Source organism: Centropristis striata, chromosome 8 (assembly GCF_030273125.1).
Source record: "Centropristis striata isolate RG_2023a ecotype Rhode Island chromosome 8, C.striata_1.0, whole genome shotgun sequence".
NCBI classification, from domain to species: domain Eukaryota; kingdom Metazoa; phylum Chordata; class Actinopteri; order Perciformes; family Serranidae; genus Centropristis; species Centropristis striata.
In genome coordinates, this window is record NC_081524.1 from 33,632,478 (window position 1) to 33,654,269 (window position 21,792).

General features: G+C 38.3%; 1 protein-coding gene across 1 annotated transcript in view; it reads left to right on the forward strand.

Moving 5' to 3' along the window:
• The window catches only part of LOC131975889 (CUB and sushi domain-containing protein 3-like), a 231,777-nt gene that overhangs the window by 95,312 nt on the left and 114,673 nt on the right, over positions 1-21,792 (forward strand). Inside the window, exons 22-31 of the mRNA XM_059338703.1 lie at positions 312-481; positions 1,755-1,911; positions 3,924-4,115; positions 6,694-6,820; positions 8,132-8,334; positions 10,116-10,307; positions 11,801-11,939; positions 13,402-13,589; positions 13,928-14,122; positions 18,815-18,931. Of these exons, the coding sequence (XP_059194686.1) occupies positions 312-481; positions 1,755-1,911; positions 3,924-4,115; positions 6,694-6,820; positions 8,132-8,334; positions 10,116-10,307; positions 11,801-11,939; positions 13,402-13,589; positions 13,928-14,122; positions 18,815-18,931 (1,680 nt within the window). The remainder of the gene's footprint in view (positions 1-311; positions 482-1,754; positions 1,912-3,923; positions 4,116-6,693; positions 6,821-8,131; positions 8,335-10,115; positions 10,308-11,800; positions 11,940-13,401; positions 13,590-13,927; positions 14,123-18,814; positions 18,932-21,792) is intronic.

Here is a 21,792-nt window from a genome sequence, read left to right on the forward strand (position 1 = left end):
CTCCAGAGATATAGTCATTTTATAGCAGAGGCATTGTGTCATTAAACTAGTTCCATCACACTCTATAATGGAGCGCCATGTTTTTTCATTGCCCTGCATCTAGCACACCAGCTTAGCCCTGTGTTAGAAAAGTACTGCTAAGATGACATGAAATTTGCATGATAATAGTTGATGGAAACAAATAGCAAAACTTTTTATGTAGGGCTTGTAGTGACTGTTTTTAATTGTTAATTAGTTTTAAAGCAGTCATTCTCCTTTAAAGGAAAACAAATCAATAAATAATCATTGTCTGTGTGTTTGTTTTCTTGCAGCGGAGTGTGGGTCGACAGTCTCAAACAACGAGGGAGTTCTTTTGTCACCAAACTATCCAATGAACTATGACAACAGTCACGAATGTGTGTACAGCATTCAGGTCCAAACAGGCAAAGGCATCAACATCACTGCCAGCACCTTTCAACTCGCGCAAGGTGACATACTCAAGGTAAAGACACAATGCAGTTGCTCACTCTTGTTGACATAAAATAGATAACCCACAAATAAACACAGGACTCTGGTTAAGAACTAAATCAAATCTATTTGCATCATTTGTTTGTTTAATGTTCAAGTATATGAGACAGGTCCTGATGCTTCCTTTATTATGTACAACATGGGAAACCAAAAGAGGGATTTTGTGGCACCAGGCAGAATGCAGAGTTGTTTTGCTTTGCAAAGCAGAGCAAAGGTCAAAGAGCAGCAGCAGCAGCATCATCCCTTTGGGGAGGAAGGGATTCATTTCCTTGCTTAAGGGGATTTTAACAGTTTTGGTAAACGCCACAAATGTGATGCAAATGACTTCGAAGTCTTCACTTCACAGCTGGAATGCACTCTTTTTGGGATGCAGATGTCTTGTCTAATGCTCCAATTAACAGAGCATTGTAGCCTTCTATCAGTGTTTCTAGTAATGGAGTTGTGTAGACAGTAATCTCTTGTACTTAGTGATTTTGTGATCATCTGAAATGTGAAAAGACATGCTTAGAGAGCTAAATTGACTTGAAGAAAGGCAAAAACAAAACAGCGAGGGCCCCAGTAGTATTTCAAAGGAAGAGCCCAGAGCCTTGTATTTCAGTTTTTGTTATTTCACAGATGTCAATCAGGAAAGATGAATGTAGGTGTTCAGCTGGATATTCGTAGGAATTTAAAAGGGTGCATCTTCAACAAATAATTTCCATTAGGTGCGTGTACCAAAACAAATCTGTGAAAAAAGAAAAACAAAGATAAAAGAAAAATGCAACTAGATTTAGCAAAAAAACACACAACTGTGTAAACAATGCAAGCACAACATACCTTTCATTGACTTATTAAATTGTAATATCATATGTCATTGATAATTGCTGATAAATCAAAACATTTTATGAAATGAATAACATAATGTAGAAAGAACCATTATTTTTCCAAAACCATAAAATAGTTTTTTAGGTTGACATCATGAATCCCACCATCTGCCTTGTTAGCTCTGCAGATGCACAGTATCAAATCAGTGGGAAGAATTGTAGTCACTCCATTCTAAGTTTCACATCTCATTCAGAACATTGGTTTTGCAATAGAAATGCCATATAAACCAGGGGATATATAGAACTAATAGCTTCTTTTTAATTGTGGCTGTCTTTTATCAGCATTAATATTTAATTCTTAATATTAGCACTTTATTGTGGGTGTTTAATCCTCCATAAGCAGCAAAACTGTCCCTCATGTTGTTTTTCTCTGTCTCTGATCAGGCGTATGATGGTAAAGACGGTGCAGCCCCACTACTCGGCACATACACAGGCACGTCGATGCAAGGTCTGTCCCTTACCAGCACCTCCAACTATCTGTGGCTTGAATTTTACTCTGACCAAGAGGCGACAGCAGCGGGGTTCCGGCTCATATACCACAGTAAGTCACATTTCATTTCCCTGGGGGAGGAGGGCCCCGAAAGCTTTTCCAAATGAGTGAATTTAGCCGCACTTGAGGAGCCAGGCATTTCAAGTAGCAGAATTTTAAAGAAAATTTTAATTGACCCTCACCCTGCTTCACTGTGTCTTTCACTGTCAGGGTATCCATTAAACACAGCATGGTGTTTCTGCGCCTTTCCTGCAGAAAAATTAGCTTTTTTCCCTTTCACCCTTTCTCTCCCTCCGCCTCTCTCTATGTGAATCTTTTTTCCCTCTTTTCCTTTGCTCTCCACCCCTGCAATTAGTGTCCTTGCCTGCCGAACTGTACCTAGTTAAAACAGGTGAATTATTGTTGGGATTGTTTGAAATCAGTGTGTTTGCGTGTGCATTAGCAATGTGTATGTGCATGCACGGTATATAGTGTGTGCCTCATACAGTTTTGCGTGAGTGTGTGTGTGTGTGTGTGTATTGAAAGGTTGGGTCACTGCTGTAAGTGGGCCAGTAATAGATGGGTTTTGCTTCTCCCTCTAATTGGCTTGCTGACTGTGTATTGTTGCTAACCGTTTCTAATTTATTACTGTGACGAGAGAATGTTTTGGTGACACTGCATTTTGCAGTCCAATTTAAAGTGTTTTTGTGTTTCACCTGCAATTGAGCTCTTTGAATTCTTTTCGTGGGTTTTCTAAGGTAGAATTCAACATAGTTAGTGAGAATGGCAGCAGGCCAAGTGCTGTTTTGACTTGAATAGTATGAAAGCAAAAAAGTTTTAAGCTAACTTGCAGTTACTAGGCCCACACTGGCAATTTTAAGTATGTTATAATCACACCAAATGTGCCAGCCAGGTACAAATAGTTATACTACAGTTCAAATAAAACAGTTTTAAAGTGGAGTGCAGTTTGCCATTACTCATTGTTTTGGTTTTGCAACCTGACAAGCTGCAAAATTAATAATAAAATGCATATTTATCATGGATGTGTAATCATTTACAATATTTTAATAAATTGCTCGCATCAAAATTCAACAGTTCACAAGAAATTATGGTATAATGATGAGGTGCCCTTTGAGTTACGGAATTAGTCACAATTAAGTTTTGCATAATAATGTATCATTTCAGATTTTTTTAAATGTTTTTTTATTTTTAGGTATGTGCACAAAATGGCAAAATATAAACTAGTTAAAAGTTGGTCTTTTCAACCAGAATTAATAGCCCTTTTCAACTTGAAACAGTTTGACTGATGTGCAAACACAGGGGCAAGGAAAAGGTGGGATATGGGCAGTCTAAATCTTGTCTAACATGAAATCTATTCATGTTTTCATGACTCTTCAACCCAAAGTGCAGAGGTAATTTTCTAAATGTGAGCAGTAACTGCTGGAGATTTATACTGGGCATGACACTTGTAATACTACCATAACATCTGGCATGGGCATGGACCTCGCTGTGAGAAGAGATCATAAATCAGCACTGCTGGGTTTATGTGCAGCCACTGTTGCTGCATAGCAGAACACTTACATTTAGTACCTGAAAGAAAGGAATACATATAACGGCCATGGTCAAGTTCAAATGTGGTGAGCTGAAGAGTTATTGCAATATTGTCTTGTTTGTGGCTTGTTTATTTTTATTTCTTTTGTATTACCTCAAAGTGTAACGAGTGGACGGGCTGTTTCTCAATCGTGGTAAATGCTCACACTCAATTAAACCTTTAATTGTGAACATCTAATTGTGCTCTTTGTCCAAAAGGAATCTTTTACTACCAAGTAATATAATGGGACTGTAAGCCAAGCCCTCAACTGGAAATTAATTGTCAAAGCTCAATCAATACCTCTTTACAATACAGATAAATGGGAGTGCAGCATTGGTTTATAGAATTGCTGCTCTGCAGTCGACTAGGTTTTAAATGTCGACAAGCAATTCTGTGTTTGTGTTCAAAGTCTTCACATTATTTCATTCTTCAAGTCATATTTTTCTCGACTCTTCTCTCCTTCTCCTTGTGCCTCTCAATCGAACTCATCCAGGCTTTGAGCTATCCCACTGCGATGATCCAGGTGTGCCGCAGTTCGGCTTCAAAGTCAGCGACCAGGGTCACTTTGCTGGAAGTGCCATCACGTTCGGTTGTGACCAGGGCTACACCCTGCACGGCAGTGGCATACTCAAGTGCATGACTGGGGAGAGAAGGGCATGGGACAACCACCTGCCGTCATGTATAGGTAATCCTTTCTGCCTATATCTGTGCTGTTGTTTGTCTCATTTTTTGTTCCCTGTGTCCTGGTGTCTGTCCTTCTTTCTCTTTCTCTCTCCTTCTGTAGTAGCTTATATTATTATTCAGGACAGACGCATTGTCAACATTGCTCAGCTAGGTGTTAATCCTAAGGATTTATCCCAACATGATTTCTACTTAATTGATGGTGTTGAAAGAAAATATGCTGCTTGCCATTTTTGTAAGTGAATATAATCAGCTCTGATGTTTTATTGTGAATCATTGATCTTGCTGTGTGCTCTTGGTGCAAGGAAGGCTGTATAGAGTCATTAAGAACACTATAGTGAAGCAATCTGAATTGCTATTGAACTTTAACCATGATGTTCAGACTCTGTTTTATTCATGGGCTGTGTTATTTAGAACAGTGATTCCCAACCAGGGTTATCCCAGGGGGTAGCTTTTGCCGTGGGGTACGTGGTAAAATTGTAGAGCAGCTCTAAAATCTAATTGACGATCATCTAATGTACGATTTGATTAAAACAATATATCTACATATTAAGTAAGCTGTAATACCTGAACACTACATGTTGCAGTTGTGTAAGAGTGCATGTAAACACAGAATTTAAAAGGTAGCTAAAAGCAACAGCCTTAATCACTAGCTAAAAGTAATGGAGAACCATTTAAACTAGCTAAAAGTAATGGATGGCTAAAATTGTTGACTAAACGTAGTGACTTAACAGTTCAAATAATTAGCTTAAAGTAGTGGAGAAATAGTAATTTAAAAGTAATGGATAAAAGGTTAACTTACCCAGTTATACTCCACAGAGCAGTAGTAATAGTAGTAGTTAGATGTGGGGGAAAAAAACGATACAGCATGGTCTTGATATTTTTGCATGGCGATATTATATCGATCCATGGCTGCCTAGTATCGATATTTAGTGTTCCAACAACCGGCGGCCGTCAGTACTTTCGCTCACTTTTAGGAATATTCTGGAGATCCCGGTATCATATGAAACTAAAAGATCATAGGGATCTATAGGCACCATGTACGTCAGGATATCATGTTGGGAAGTTGTTGAAATAAAGCTGCAAAGTTAGGCTTTTTTATGTTACATTCAAAAATATACAGAGCAGTGAAGCTTAAAGTTGAGAAAAGTTTGCGAAAATGCTGCAATTGTTGTCGTCCACACATGTTTGATAACAGTTAAGTTAAATTTGACTCAGCACTTTGTTGGTCATACTCACCATATCGCAAAATGCTTAAAATCACAGTAATATCATAATCATATTGTGCCTCAAGTATCGAAATAAAATCTAGTAGTAGTACAGATGCTGATCAAACCAACCCAGATATTGACAGTTCAGTTACATGAAAGAGTAAGAATATCTATTATATTATCATATTATTAACATTAAGAATTGATAAAGGGGTATGTAAGTGCATCTGACGGCTGTCGGGGTACTTCAGACCAAAAAGGTTGGGAACCACTGATTTTGATTTTTTATCCACGAGCCATTGGTCAGCATTTTTCTGGAAATAAAGGCATGATTATCGGAGTATTCATATCAGATTGACTCATGGAAATGATGTACAGTCTTGGCTGTACTTTCATATTCAGAACATGCTGAGACAGAGAGACAGCGGAATGATAAAGCTATTACCTGCACGCTGCTAGAGTCTGGAAGGTGTTGTGAGGCAGTGTCTGTTTCTTGATGTCTAGCAGTGATGGATTAGGGTAAAAATGATTTATAAATTCCTGACGTGTGCAGAATTGCACTTTAAATGCCACCGTGTCCTACTGCCTTTTTCAATGAAACAGGTATTTGTTCCTTTTTTCAGTAAAAGGACTGGAGTCTGGTATTGTGGCATGTTCAATACCTTTACAAACTAAACTAAATCAGTCCATTGATAACCTGTTTAGCAGTGCTGGATTACTAAATGGTCAATATTAATAGTGAGCTTTGCGTCTGTGAGCTGAATGTGAAATGGGATTTCCAGCTACTTCTCCAGGGCCACATCCCGGCTGCTGTCAAGGACTTTTACATTTGCCCAGTGTTATGATACTGATTATAGCCTACCACTGTGGCAATGTAATGCAATTTTCCTATTAATTAAGTGCCGTTTGTTCTGTAATATAGATAGCAAGACGATAACCAGGGGAGAAACAACATAGATTGGATGATAAGACATTCCTTCAGTCATTAACATTTGTAGCAGTGTCCTCCCTGCAGTGCAAGGCCCAGCCTATATATTCTCTGGACACAGTCTTTTTAAAGTTAATTAATAGCATCATTAGGAGGCATACTTAGAGACAGAACAAGTTTTGCATCTGCCTATCTCTGCCCAAGCAGGAAGTCTTTGTTACAGTCCTATTTCCTGTTAGGAAAAGAAAATAGTTCATTTTCAAGAGCTTAAACTGTTGCTCATTAGTCCTTATTGTAAACTCGGAGCTTCAGTGAGCTTAGACGCTGATTGTATTTTTTTTCTGTATTTGGTTTCCACATACTGCACGAGTGTTTGCTTATGTGAGTTTGCATTTTTGGGGGATTTTCATATATTATGTGTTCATTTGTGCGTGTGCCTGCAGCGGAGTGTGGTGGGAGTTTTAAGGGTGAGTCTACAGGGCGAATCCTCTCTCCTGGGTATCCTTTCCCCTACGACAACAACCTCAGGTGCACCTGGACCATCGAGGTCAACTCTGGAAACATTGTCAGGTAACTCAAGTTACTAATAGTAACTCAAGTTACTTACTTGATTCCTGTGGTCTTTGTCTAGTACCATCAGGTTGAATGCACTTATTGTAAGTCGCTTTGGACAAAAGCGTCTGCTAAATGACATGTAATGTAATGTACTAATAACATGGTCATATCATACATGCAGATGTATGCATATATTATACATCCAGTATATATGAAAAATAGTTTGCTATTGTCTTCGTGTAACTGAGCAATAAAATAGAAAATCATTATACTTTTGAATATTTTAATTAAGATGAGCAATAATTTATCAAACTGTGCTTATTGTATAGTAATTGAGCATCATTACGCAAAATATCGTGGTGAGGAAAACATATTTGGGACTAAATTATTCATCTTCTTGAAACAAATATATTAGGAAAAGGTTTAAATCAACATAGTCACAGTGGGACCCTCACTGGATGTGTGTGATCAAACAAAAGGAAATTTGATTGACTTTTAAATTAGACTGCAGTTTATACACAAGGGAATTGTAAACTGCAGAAGTAAACCGCTGAGAGTTGATTTAAATACATCTTAAATTAACTGAGGTCAGCCTTACTTGACCTGACTTTAAAAGACTAAGAGACGAAAACATCCTCAAAATGTTTTCACGAGATGTTATAAAGTTCAGTTAAGATTTTAAACATGAACAATTCTCCTCTAAAGCGAGATGTCATCAAGAGAAACAGCCTGCAGCAGCTCCATTAACAATGATTGGGAGAGGGACTTTGTAGACACTGTGACAGCACCCTGGGGAATTTTCCTGGGACATGGAAGCATTTTTTTTTGGTTGAGAGCTCCTAGTATTACTGTGAAATAAAACCCATTTGGGCTTAGAGGTCGAAGTAAACATGGTATGATTTCATAAAGTCAGCCACACATTCTTTGTCAGAAGAGCTGCTGCAGGCCATCTCTTGATGAGATTGCAGATAAGTCTGTGCTCTCATACTTCTAACTTTGGCTGAAATTGATTGATGATACTGAATCTCAACTGAAATACCCAAAAGCATGGGGACACAGTTTCTAGATAGATCTCTCTCTCTCCTTTGAACTCAATTTATTCTATCTATGTTCTGCACCAACAGTCGTTTTTGTTGTATTTATAATGCAAAATTTTAAGCATGAGCATTATTAAATTAAACTTGACTGAATATAGTGCCATATAAGCTAAATGTACGTATCTCTGTCTGATTATATGTTTAATGCAAAGACTTTACTGCAGCTGAGTGAATCAAACTAAAGTCAAACAAAGACAAAGTAACAATCTTATCTGTTCACCTCTCCCAGTCTCCAGTTTCTTGCCTTTGACACCGAGGCATCCCACGACATCTTAAAGGTGTGGGACGGGCCCCCGGAGAACGAAATGTCTCTGAAGGAGGTTAGCGGCTCACTGCTGCCTGAAGGGATCCACTCCACCCTCAACATCGTCACCATACAGTTCGAGACTGACTTTTATATCACTAAGTCCGGCTTCGCCATCGACTTCTCCAGTGAGTATTTCCTTTCAGTAGTTTATGCAATTTACTGAAGATGTACGCTGTGATTTGTTAGCACTTAGAGAGTCTCCCTGAGGAGCTGAAAAACATCAGGTATTTACCTTGACATTAACTGTAGGTAAATGCACAGCTATATACAGGTTGTATATTGCCTTAAGAATGTGCTGTAAGTCTTTTACAATTGTTTTTGAAATGACTGCATGTCTGTTTATACAGATATATCGGGTGTAGTCTCAACTCACATCGTGCTTAGCATGTATATTAAAGGTTAATATATTGATATCTCAGAAGTATGTCTGGTAACAGATCATAAAACTGAAGTAAGGTGAACATTTCCTCATATCATGTGGACCTTGCAGTATGTTAAGTAATCTGTAAGCATGTCTTGATGAGCAATGGAAGTCCTAGGTATTTCACAGTTCAGTGCAGTCTACATATTCTGCTGATGGATAGTTTTAAAACCGAACACATAAGTACAGCGTTCCATAACACCTCATGTATGCAACAGTGTGTGTAATGTTTTTTTTCGTCCTTCATTTCCTTTAGTACACACAGGCATGGCAGCATAATGAAAAAATCAATTAAATGGGTTTCACTGCACCTGTTTGAAGCTGGAATCAATTCTGGAGATGCATAATGCACATAAATACCAGGTTTGCCCAAGGCCAGTGGTTTACAGAACCCAAAACCTAGTGCTGTTAACTGAGCTGCTGCAGACCTTCTTCAATAAGTGACCATCTCATGTGAATGGTACCAAGCATATTTCTGAGAATATCAGTGTACTTTCAGGTTTAAATCTATTCCATGTACAAGGTTAAATAAATAGTTTGAAGAATTATTCTGAGGATAAAGTTACACTTACATTCATCACATATGTAGAAATGAGGTGAAGTGTCTTTTTATTACAATGTGAACTATTGGGATTCAAACATTATTTTGCACCTACATTTCAAACTGATGAATATATTATGCTGAATATGTCATGTTGGGCTGGGCAATATATTGATCTTATATTGATATCATGATATGAGACAAGATAATGTGATATTGTGATATGGCATAAGTGTTGTCTTTTCATGGTTTTACTGGCTGTATTACAAGAAAATGATGCTATTTTCTGAAATTACTAAAATTCTGTTATTTGCCTTTGCCTATTTATATCCACAAAACTCATGATTATTCAAATTCATTTCAATCAACTGTGTAAATATTCTCTATAATGAGGTATTTGGTCAAATAATTGTGATATTTGTTTATCTCCAAATTGCCCAACACTCTCTTCATCATATGCTGAATGATCAACATTAAGTTTTCATACACATTTGTATTTTTTCAACATTTTTTTTTTACTTGCATACTTGTTACTTGATGTGTGGCTTCTAGATGCATTTGTATTTTAGAAAAAAAAGCAACAGCACCAAACTGCAATATACTTAACTGTGTTAAATCTCTCAGTAAAGTCTGTCAAGATGGGAATATTTGAAGATTTCATCAGATTTTACCAGATCGTTCTCGTAGCTCTGGGCTCCACAGCTGTGGTTTAGGAAAACAGATTAGGAAATCGCAGCAGGATTTTGACTGATATCAGTCTGTAATCTGCTCTGTGCTCTAACTCTGTTTGAGCTACAGTTTCAGTTTGACAGCTGTCTACTGTATGATATGGAATACCATGTGTGTGTGCATGTCTGTTCTCTCACACCATCATTGATTCCCTGTATTTTGCAGGCATATGTGCGCTTATGTATGTGTGTGTAACACATGTGTCTGTCCTTCAGGTTCGCTTGCGACAGCTTGCAGAGATCCAGGTATTCCCATGAATGGCAGTCGCAACGGGGAAGGGCGGGAGCCCGGTGACTCCGTGACCTTCTCTTGTGATCCGGGATATGAATTGCAGGGGGAGAGCAGAATCACCTGCATCCAAGTGGAAAATAGATACTACTGGCAACCCAGCCCTCCAAGCTGCATCGGTGAGAGAGAGAGGGAGATAGTGTGAGTTAGAGAGGAAGGGAGAGACAGAGAGAGCTATATGGATTGGATGAGAGAGGGAGAGAGGGAGGGAAGTGTAGGGGATCAGAGTGAAAGAAAGATGGTGAGAGGAAGAGGGAGCGAGGGAGTTTTTCTATTAACTGGCTGTAGCAGAGACTATAATTCTCTCTCACTGATGTCTTAAGAATATGTGCAGGATAAACAAGACTCTTCAGATATGTTTGAGTCGTTGCCAACTCTTATGTGGACAAATCCACTTCTGTAGCCAGTCAAAGACTGAGTACTCTAATGTCTCCCAACACATTGTCTTATTAGAGCTTAACAGCTAATTACTTAACAATGCAGTTGGAAATAATTACACTAAGTAGGACCAAAGAAACCTAGATGTTCCTGCCAACAGGTCTAACTGTGATTTGTTTCTCCGCGCCAGAACGAGCTCGGCATTTATGGGTCTCGCTATGCAATTTCAACATCTCAAAACTCGCATATTGTAATGACACCAGAAGTAAGTCTGTATGCGTGAAGACTTGATGGAAATGTCAGCTTTCCTTTTACAACTAAGTGTTACCACACCAAAAGAGCAACTCGTCGTCAGTTTGTTACCAACACTTGACAGCTGGCAGTTTATTCATCAAACTCAAAGAATGACAAGTAAAGAGTTTGTGAGGCTTTAAGGTTTAAGCAGGTAGAGGATCCTCTGACATGCCGAGGCAATAAAAAAATAATATAAACATAGTAATTGATTAAGTTGTTTTAATATCTTGTTAATTTGGTATCTGCATCAGTCCATTAGACTCAAGACTCATGTATATATATAAATAAACAACAGAATATATTATGATGATCTTTACATGACAAGGAGCAATAAGTAAAATCACTAAAATGATGGGCTTGTCCCACTTGTATTGTTCAAAGAGTTGCATAAGTGTTAATAAAAGAAAAAAAAACTTCAGTTTTGTTACTGCAATAGTTTACAGTTGGAAGGTGTTTTCTCCATATTTATCACATTTTATGCTTACCTGATATTTGCAACTACACAGGGAGATGAACTTTGCTTTTCTATGTGCAGTGCTGACCTGTTGAACACTGAATAATACATTTAACAGGCTACACCAGAAATTAATTGGAAAATGTACAAGAAAAATCTATTGCACTGGTGAGACAAGTGTCAGAAAAATCGCTCTTGTAATCACGATGTAGGGAAATAATGGCATAGTCTTTCTAATGCCCTGGTTTATGCCCTTGTGTCATTGCAGTGCCTGATCGTTGTAGCTGATAAAGGTCGACAAAGGTCATAGAATCTGAGTCAATTATATTTAATGACCTACAAGTGTGCTTTTCTTACCTGTCTCAAACTTAATTCAGCTCAGCCAAAGATGTTTGCAGCAGGTCAGGCATGTTGAAAGGCTTTCTTTGTGACCACTGTGTGCATTTCCTTATCCATCTGTTCCTCTTCCCTTTTTCTTCTCTCAAGCTCCTTGTGGTGGGAATGTGACTGGATCTTCAGGATTCATCCTCTCTCCTAACTACCCACACCCTTACCCGCACAGCAAGGACTGTGACTGGCTTATTGCTGTCCACTCTGACTATGTCATTTCTTTAGCCTTCATCAGGTAATATGAGCTGCTATATTGTCCATTTTACTTTTGTTTACTTGCTTTTACTTAAAACATAAAACACAACAGCACTACATTGAATTGTGATGGTGCTGGATGTAAGTGGCCAGATGAAATGTAAAATAACAGGCAGATTTTATCACATTATTTTCATATTAAAACACAGAGGTTTGAAACACTCCTAACATGTGTCCATGAGTTATTTTTTTAATGCTGAAATGCTGAAATTGAATGTTTTTTCAGTAAATAAAAACTACTACAGACAGCGAAAAAACAGCGTTGTCCTTTAAGGACATGGTCCAGTAACTTACAAGATGAAGCTTTCCCTAAACCTGTGGTATGTTTGTAACCTACCTGAAACAGAATGGAGTCAGTTCTTAGTGGATGCACAGCGGCTCAGGCTGTGCTGTGGAATTGCTTGTTTTCTGCTGTGGAACCAGCTATAACATCATAGTATTGAGCAAAGCTGGCCATGTGTGTTAAGCAGAGGACTTGTGTTAGAGTCCAGGTGTGTTGGGAGATATGGGGAAAGCAGGAGTTACTCTACAAATACCTAGAAGGCAGGTATTCCTGACACTTTGTTGAAATGTGGTGAAACAAGATTTCTGGGTGAATACTGTATATTGCAGGCAGAACTGTAATATGAGTGCAATTCATTTCCGAGGCTGAGTGATACTCAGACCATAAGCTTTACATTATTAATTGCAATCTAAATAAGTAGCATCAGTACTGGCAGAACAAACTCACAGATGGGCCTGAGGGCACTTCTCATGGACCGTGTAGCTCTTGAGTGTTGAGTATTATTTTTATAGTCATTTCATCAAGGGCTGGAGAAAGAGCATATGTACATTGGCTCTTTCTGTACTCCCACCCACTTTCCACTTGAGGTGAAGGAGAGAAAATCACCATGTTTCTTTTTAAACTTTGTCCTTCAAAACAAACATCTAATAGAGTTTGCACAATGCTACTTTCTCCCTTGGGAAAGCCAAATGAAAGGATGGAGTTATGATTTTAAATTGGAGTTGCCTTGATCCAACTCAAATGCAATTATCTCCAAGCTATTTACATTTTTGTCATAAACCACACTCATTATTTTGAAAACAAATGCTGCTCTCTCTCTCACTGCGGCATGTGATTTGATATACAGCGCTACAATATGAAACGATCTTTTCACACTGCATCGCCATTGCCGTCTGGGAAGATTTTGTGCCAGCGCAGTGTCACAACAATTTAATCTCTTCTCACCTCTTGGGGGAGATATCTTTTTTTATCTCTTTGTCTGGAGATGCAAAACAAATCGCTTGGCATGACTCACTTCTAGCACTGCGGTGCACACTCTCATTTTGAAACCCTAATGCATTCTAAATCTCACATACAATCTGTACAATCTGGTGGTTAAGACTTGGCAAAATAATAACCGTTTTATCTCTCATTTGTGTGTTTCTTTGACTTGTCGCAGCTTCAGTATTGAGCCCAACTATGATTTCGTGTATATCTACGACGGGCCAGACAGCAGCACTCATCTGATTGGCAGTTTCCAAGACAGTAAACTTCCTGAGAAGATTGAGAGCACTTCCAACTTCATGTACTTGGCTTTTCGCAGCGATGGCTCTGTGAGCTACACCGGCTTTCATTTGGAATACAAAGGTACTCTGAAGGCTTATGCAAGTGGGATTCTGTATGCATTTTCACAGAGTACGTCTATGTATTGCAGCAGGGGATTAAGTTGGCTACGTATATAAATGAATCAGAAAATAAGGTCTTTGAAGTTTGCTACTGTATAAGACTACTTTTTCTAATGTTGTTGCCAGCTTTGAAAATAGCCTTTTATTCACCCTTATCCATTTCTACCATGTTTACCATGTTACTTTTTTAGTAAAGTATGTATTGTTCAATCAAACACACTGTTGCAACGCTATTAATACCTATTAATTATTACCCCCCCTTTATTTTAGACACTTAGTCTTTGTTCTTTTGATTGGCAGCAAAACTGCGGGAGGCGTGTTTTGATCCGGGGAATGTGATGAATGGCTCCAGAATCGGTACTGACTACAAGCTGGGATCTATGGTGACATTTCATTGTGAGGCTGGTTACCTGCTGCAGGGCTACTCCACTTTGACATGTGTCATGGGCAACAGCAAGAGACCAGAGTGGGACAGAGCCAAACCAAGCTGTCAAGGTGAGAGGCAACACTTCTACATTAACAGAAGGCCTGAGTAGCAGAAAGCTTCACTGCAGCTGTTAGGTCAATATTTGATATGTTGTGACTGTGCTGAGTAAAAATGAGTTGAAGTGGGATGTACAAAGTGGAGAGAATGATGTGTTATCGCTGAAGAGCACTTAAATTATGTTCAAGTTTATTTTGTACTTGTAAATAAAATTGAAAGGAAACTGAGGTCACATCATTATGCGATGTGTTGAAACATCTTCAGTGCAGTCATTGCAAAAATTAACAATAGCTGTCAGGGCATTGGGTGTGTTTTCTCTTTGTTTCAAGGACACATCCAAGGTAAATAATATTAAACTTTTAAATATTTTTTAAATTTAAATAATACATATTAAATGTTATATTAAATTAAACTTTACATATGAGATATGATATCAAGTTATCTAATATCATAACTTTAAACATTAGACAATGCAGTTTTACACAAGCTTAAAGACACAATCAGTTAGATTTTCTAAAACATACAAAAAAAAGTAGAGACTCATACAAAAATCATCCCCCTCAATCATTACTTGTGACCCTCTAGAAGCGTCTGTATCCGTGGAGACGCTGCCAGTTCCGGCTGTTTCTGTGTGTGGCCTGGCTGACACTGTAATCGGTGTCTGACTGGAAAGCTCTGGAAGCTCCACTGAATTATCTTGTTTGGACACAAATACTATGCCTATCAGCTAGTTAGACCAAAGATTACTGAACTCATTGGCAAATTAGATACCACTGAGCCGGGGAGGATGGGCCAACTTGGAATGTTGCGTTTCCAAACCACAACAGACAAATCATACTCATTGTGCCTTTAATTATGACAAAAAATATTATGTTCAAATTGTACTAGTTTTTAAACCACTAGCCCTTCTCTCCAATACATGACGAGTTGCCAAATGTGGTTTCCAACTACTGAATCCTTTTAGTCTGATCAGAATGATTCAGCACAAGAAAATGGAGCAACCCATTCACATAATATTTCAGGTTATTAATTGATTATCCCATAAAGCCACCAAAACTTTACCTGAAACGTAAACATAATAATAGCTGTAAGGTAATAGTCAGTAACCAATAGCTAAATGGTAAATGGGGTGCACTTATATAGCGCTTTTATCCAAAGCGCTTTACACTACACACTACACTCATTCACCCATTCACACACACATTCATAATGGTGGCCGAGGCTACCAGGGCACACTGGTGCCACCTGCCACCATTGGAAATTCATTCACGCACCAATGAATGCAGCATCGGGAGCAATTTGGGGTTCAGTATCTTGGTCAAGGATACTTCGATATACAATGCACTGACTTCAGAAGTGAGGCAGCCTTTGTGATAAAGTAAAATAAAAGACTTTACCACAAAGTATAGTAAAGTGTGATATTTTATTGGAAATATAAAAATCACAATGTTTGATTGGTGTATAGACTCTGCCCAGTCTGCAGAATTAGTGTATGTTTAAACTAATGGCACTTGAAGCAGCCTCATAAAATGATTTTGAAAAAATAGCCAGTTTTATAGTTGTTGGAATTTTATAGTTAAGGCATTACATTTTCTAGAGTTTTTCAGTATCACAGTGATCAGTGTCAAGGAGAGAATTGAGAAAAGATAACTACCCTGTGCTCCTCCCTCCAGGAGCATTACACCATTTTTCATATCTCTCAAAGTATCTGATCTGCCAAGCTTGAATTAGAATTCAGCTCTCATTTTCAGCTTTGGGGAACGGGAGCACCCAGGCTCACACCAGGGAGCGATTCATTACTTTTACAGTTGACACCTGTGTAACTTTAGTGAACAGCCCTGGGGTTATGTGCTTTACTAAAGGGTCCATCAGCATCTCTCCATTTAGTATTTTCACTTTGAGACCAAATTTGAACTGATGACTTAACAGTCTAAAGGCTAAATCTAATGGCTTCAGCTGCCCCAACATATGGCCAGCTCCTGTCCCTTCACATTATTTAGCAATTAACTGAAGTTGATAGTACTCCCCAAACAAGCAAAACCTGCAGCTTACTTAAAAAAAGTCTGTAATTGCCAACTAGACTGAATCCCTATTGTATTATTTGTGTTGAATTGCTTTGTAGACAGTAGCTGTAATATGTTACACTGTATTAGACATTGGCATGCTAGCAATGCACAATTTCTTGCACTTAAATCTAGTTAATATATATATAAAACAATATATATATATGTATATATTACAGGCCAAAAGTTTGGACACACCTTCTCATTCAATGCGTTTCCTTTATTTTCATGACTATTGACATTGTAAATTCATCAAAACTATTAATAATATTATTACTAATAATAATAAATAATTAACACATGTGGAATTATGTACTTAACAAAAAAGTGTGAAATAACTGAAAACATGTCTTATATTCTAGTAAGCAAAGGGTGGCTACTTTGAGGAATCTAAAATACAAGACATGTTTTCAGTTATTTCACACTTGTTTTGTTAAGTACATAATTCCGTATGTGTTCATTCATAGTTTTGATGCCTTCAGTGAGAATCTACAATGTAAATAGTCATGAAAATAAAGAAAAACGCATTGAATGAGAAGGTGTGTGTCCAAACTTTTGGCCTGTACTGTATATATATATATGTGTGTTTGGGTACTCAGCAGATATCTTATTCACAGTTCTTTAAAGCAGCTATGGACCTTTAATATTGTGTTGATTAGACGCCCCCTGTGGACATTGTTTCCATAATCACCACCGCATTGTGTTATAAATATCCTTGTATGCCGAACTAAAATTTAAACAAAACGAATGACTGTATAGAAATAGCTAATCATCTCTTTGATGGTCTTTTTTGCTTAGGTAGGTCATATAGTGGTATCAGTATTAGATTGAGATAGTATGTTAAAAGTTGATTTAATAACCAACTTTATGAGATCAGCAATGGTTAGGCTCTTATCGTAACCCTGATCAATTACAATTTGCCTTGTTACATAATTTACATTTACATTAAATCCATTGTCTATCCACATTTTGGCATTCTCACCCAATACATTCAGCAGAATAGATTAGGCTACCATGTCTGTCTAAAATGAAGTGGATTGTAGTGCTGGGTCAATAACCTTCAAATGGAACCAGTTAAAATGTAAAAACACTGGAACCCTGAATTTGCAGCTGTCTTTTCATTTGTAATGATGCACCATTCTCTCGTTTGAAAAAGGCTGCATATATACATTTAAAAAATGTCATATCAGCATCTTCATATGTATAGATTTAGTTATATGGTAACTCACTTTTTTGGGGGGCATTTAGGTTCTTCCTTCCCATCTGTCTTTTAAAGAACACAAAAAGATTTTGCAGGTTTTGCAGTGTACCCACTTCTCCTTAACACTTACCTGTCAGAATAGAACCATTAAAGCATATCTTGAGAATCCTTCCATTCTGTAGAGCTGCTCTCACCCGCTGTGGATTGACAGTACATCGTGCCCTCCTTCCCACCAGCAGCATTCTCAAATTTCTCACCCACCCTGACACTACGGCTCCCATTATATCTGACAAATCAGCTTGAATCACAGTCCCATTTGCCGCCATCACATATGTCTGATTACATGCCTCTTGCTACTCCAACAACCAAATGTGGATAAATTGCTGATCCATCTCTCTACATTAGTGCCTCTGTTTGCTTTTGTTCATCTTCTCCTGTGCTGTTCGATGAAACAGCAGTGACATGTGCATTGTGCTGGCCATAGGGGGTTCAGAGCAGCTGGTGACAGCTTCTCTCCGACAAATGAGTGTGTGTTTGTTTACAGTCGAGGCTCCCCCACCTGATGGCTCGGTCCATCAGGTCTGAGGCAACTGCATAAGAGAGCCTCTTGGCAAATTAGGTACATCATTAACAGCTTAAGATAGGAGTCTGAAATGTGACGCAGGTGCAGGACAGACCACAGCTTACATTGATGAGTTCAGTCGCCAGTTAAATATCTGCCTACACAATAAGAATGGTGCAAATAAAAAAACTGTTGATTTTTGTTTGGTTCACCTTGCAGAAGAGGTCTTCATACCTGCCTGTGGTTTTAGTAGCACAAACTCCATGACTGCATACTAACATGAGTGAATAGTCTTTACTGATCCAAAAGGCTGTAAATATGTATACAGAAACTTTAAAATAAGTACATTTGGACTTATTATTTACTCCTTATTATTTTACTTCTTTTTTTTTTTTGTCCATATCACCCGACAGATTGAAGAGTTGAATCCAACTCTTCAATCTGCCGGGTGATATGGACTGATTAAAGTCAAGGCGTGTGGAACTTTTGTGATTGTGTGCTGTGTTGATTGATGGTGTTTTTACTCATTTTGAAGGCAAAAAGTATCGCTGGTTGTTTCCCTTTTTAGATTTTAACCCTGCAAACACAACTCAGGCTTACTTTCCTGTCCTTTTACAGCTAAATTTCTATTTGAAAATGTCCCAAAAGCATCTCTCAAGTGTCAAATTATTTTGGTATGCTGGCCAAAATTCTATTTGTCAGCAGCTCAAAGTTCAAAGGTGACTTTTCATCTCATTTTGTGAAATAAACTGCTTACCTGTGCACTTGTGCCAGTTAAAATGGAGTTGCTGATTGTTTTTTATTGCCTCATTTCCCTTGGTATTGTAAGCTGGTTGTTTCACATTTGTTAACTGTGTTTCTCTTCCTGTCCCCACAGCTCCCTGTGGAGGTCACTTCACAGGTTCAGAGGGAACTGTGCTGTCCCCAAACTACCCGCATAATTACACCAGAGGCCAGAGCTGTGTCTATGACATCTTTGTCCCAGGGGACTTTGGTAAGCATTTCAAGCATTATTTTCACACAGTTGCAGAAAATTGTTACATACAGTCTGTTCAACTGCTGCTTATTGCCTATATGTTGTGTCGGTTTCCAGAAATATTTTAACTTAAAAGATAAAGTGATAGGGGGAGGCTAAGAGAAATAATTGTCTGTTTTCTGTGAGTTTTCTGTTAATAATGAGGATGGAGAATAGTCTATGAAGAAATGGTGGCTTACTATCAAAGCTGGTCATAGGTGATAGAGTACTATCAAACAACATCTTCAGACTCGCATAATTCATTTTCCCTGTAGTGCTCAATTTCTGTTTAATGCATTTCAGTGTTTTGTGAGTTTGGATCGGTAGGTTTTGATGGTTACAGCCATTGACACTCAGGTTAAACGCTTGTCTGCTGCTTGATTGATATTTAATCCCTGTATACTTGCTTCATATCTGACAGCTGAATTGACAGAATCGAGCCAATGGTCACACTATGAATAGACAAAGGTCATTGAAAGCCATGGCTATTCCTCACAGTGGTGCATGTCTAATGAAATCACATTTAATCAATACTTACATGTTAGCATTCAACACCCAGATACTGTTGAGGGGAATGCTGCCGGCTGTTTCCCACTCTTCTGTATGAAACACAACCTGAAGAATGGCAGTGTTTGTGCTCCAGCAAGAGACGTTAAAGCAGTATTGGATCCGGGCATACAAAAATTGATTGTGTTGACATGAAAAATGCTCTGTACCATAGGTAATGGAGAGGAAGGTCAAGCGGCAGAGGGCTGTGGGAATAGATGGAGCAAGTAAATTCACAGGTTTATCTAAGCGCCTCTGTACATACATAATTCAGCAAAGATCTCCAGAAGACCTTGATGTGCTTCTGCCAAATATTCCATGTTAGTCATAAAGAGCTGCAGAAATCGTAGGCAGAGGTTTTTATTCTGTAAAGCCCTGTGCTTATGAAACACAGATTAATCCCCTGTGTGATGATCCAGCCCGACAGTTTACATCCTCTGTTGCCATCTCCCACTGCTCATGGAGTCCAGGAACCCACAGGTCCCCCCTCCCCCTTTTAAATACATATTGCATATAAATGCAGCCTTTGCTTAAACTGCCTGCAAAAGCTTAATGGAGTGTGCAAGTCGCCAAGCAACATTCCCACCTGGGCTGCGAATTTATTCCAGGGAGTGCAGGCACAGAGGCTATTGAAGTCTCACTGATTATGAACAAGACTGCTGTGGCTTGGCTTGAGGGAAATATATTCTGAGTAGTAGCCTAACAAAGCTGGAATTCACAGCTTGGGTAGGGCAAATTTAAAATGTTGGGACAACAACTCTAGTAATGATGTAACAAGAAATCCTAAATCATCTACATCACGCTCCCTTCATTTCAATACTAATGTATAAATATTTGATGTAAAAGCTAAAGCCAGAACAGATGCACCATGCAGTAGAATCATATCACTGATTGTGAAGAGCACCACAGTTTATGCTATAATGACAAAATGGAGCCCAGCTATTTGCATGGTGCTCTAAGAAAACTAGCCATTGGCTTGTATATTGCAATGACAATACCACCCGATAATCATTTGTTGTTTATTTTACCTCATTTTAATTATAAAGGAATTATTTTAGAAATAAATGCAAGAAATGCATCTAGAGTCCAGCATCATAGCGTTTTAACCTCCAGATAAAACAGTACCGAGATGAATTCAGTTTTCTCTGTAGCAGCTTGGCAGCTGAGTATAGCCTATAGGCAGTGTGATAGCAGAAATCACATTTCAGTGTCTCGTATACAGGTAATTGAAATTTGTAAGCGCCTAGGGTAGGGTATCAACCGTGTGTCCTAGTCTGTCCCTAATATGACCGATAGCATACCATAAGCCTTTGAGACATTATGTCAACCTGGTTGAACCAGCAGGGAAAGGTCAGCGGGAAATATCATCGCACGACTTTAGACCATGACCCGAGGGTTTTACACCTGGGTTGCATTTTTATGTGGATGTATGTCTTTTGCTGTCAAGGTTTAGCCACAAGGGCAGTCCTTGGTATAAATATATGTTTTCTTAAATGTTTCTGACTATTTGAAACGTGTTGTAAGCACACTGTGTTTGACTTCTCAGAGAAGTGAACAGGTTCAGAGTTTGAAGCAGTATGTTTCAAATTAATGAAACCATATGCTCTTATGATTATTATTAGAATATATGATAAAGTCATTGCCAGCAGTGCCTTACATCACATCATGAGTTACTGTTGCCAAGGTGGCCGCCAGCCATCAGCTGTTGGTTGCCAGAATAAAAGCTGTGTTTGATTTGTTGCTCATCATACTTTTTTCCCACCAAAAATAAGTGGCTTAATGGCAGCAACAATGCAAAATAAAATGAACAGTGATAGACATGCTTTTAAAATGATAAAATTTACAACTGAAGCTCAAGTATAATGAGGTAAATTGCAATATGAAAAATTACCTCTTGTTAACCCAATGAGGCACAAATATACAACGAAACTAGACAGAGCTGGGAACTGTTTTTTACATATTTTTTTTTTTATATCTGAGCAAAAAATAAACAGTTTTTTGAGAAATACTTGATTTCATATTAGAATGTCGAATATTGCCATGTTCCCAGATCTTAGCAGTTATCTCACAGATTTTAATATTACTGTCGCACAGGCTGTACAAAGAGAAATATCTTAAGTTAATTTCAGTAAGTCAGTTAGTAATGCTTTTATTCACATTTGACTCGTTGACCAGCTGGCTTACTGACTGTAAACTCTCTACAAGTAAATAAACGCCACATCAGCACTTTAGCATCTTATTTCTACACCAAGGAAAGGAACTACAAGATTTTTGCATGCATATTTATATGACTA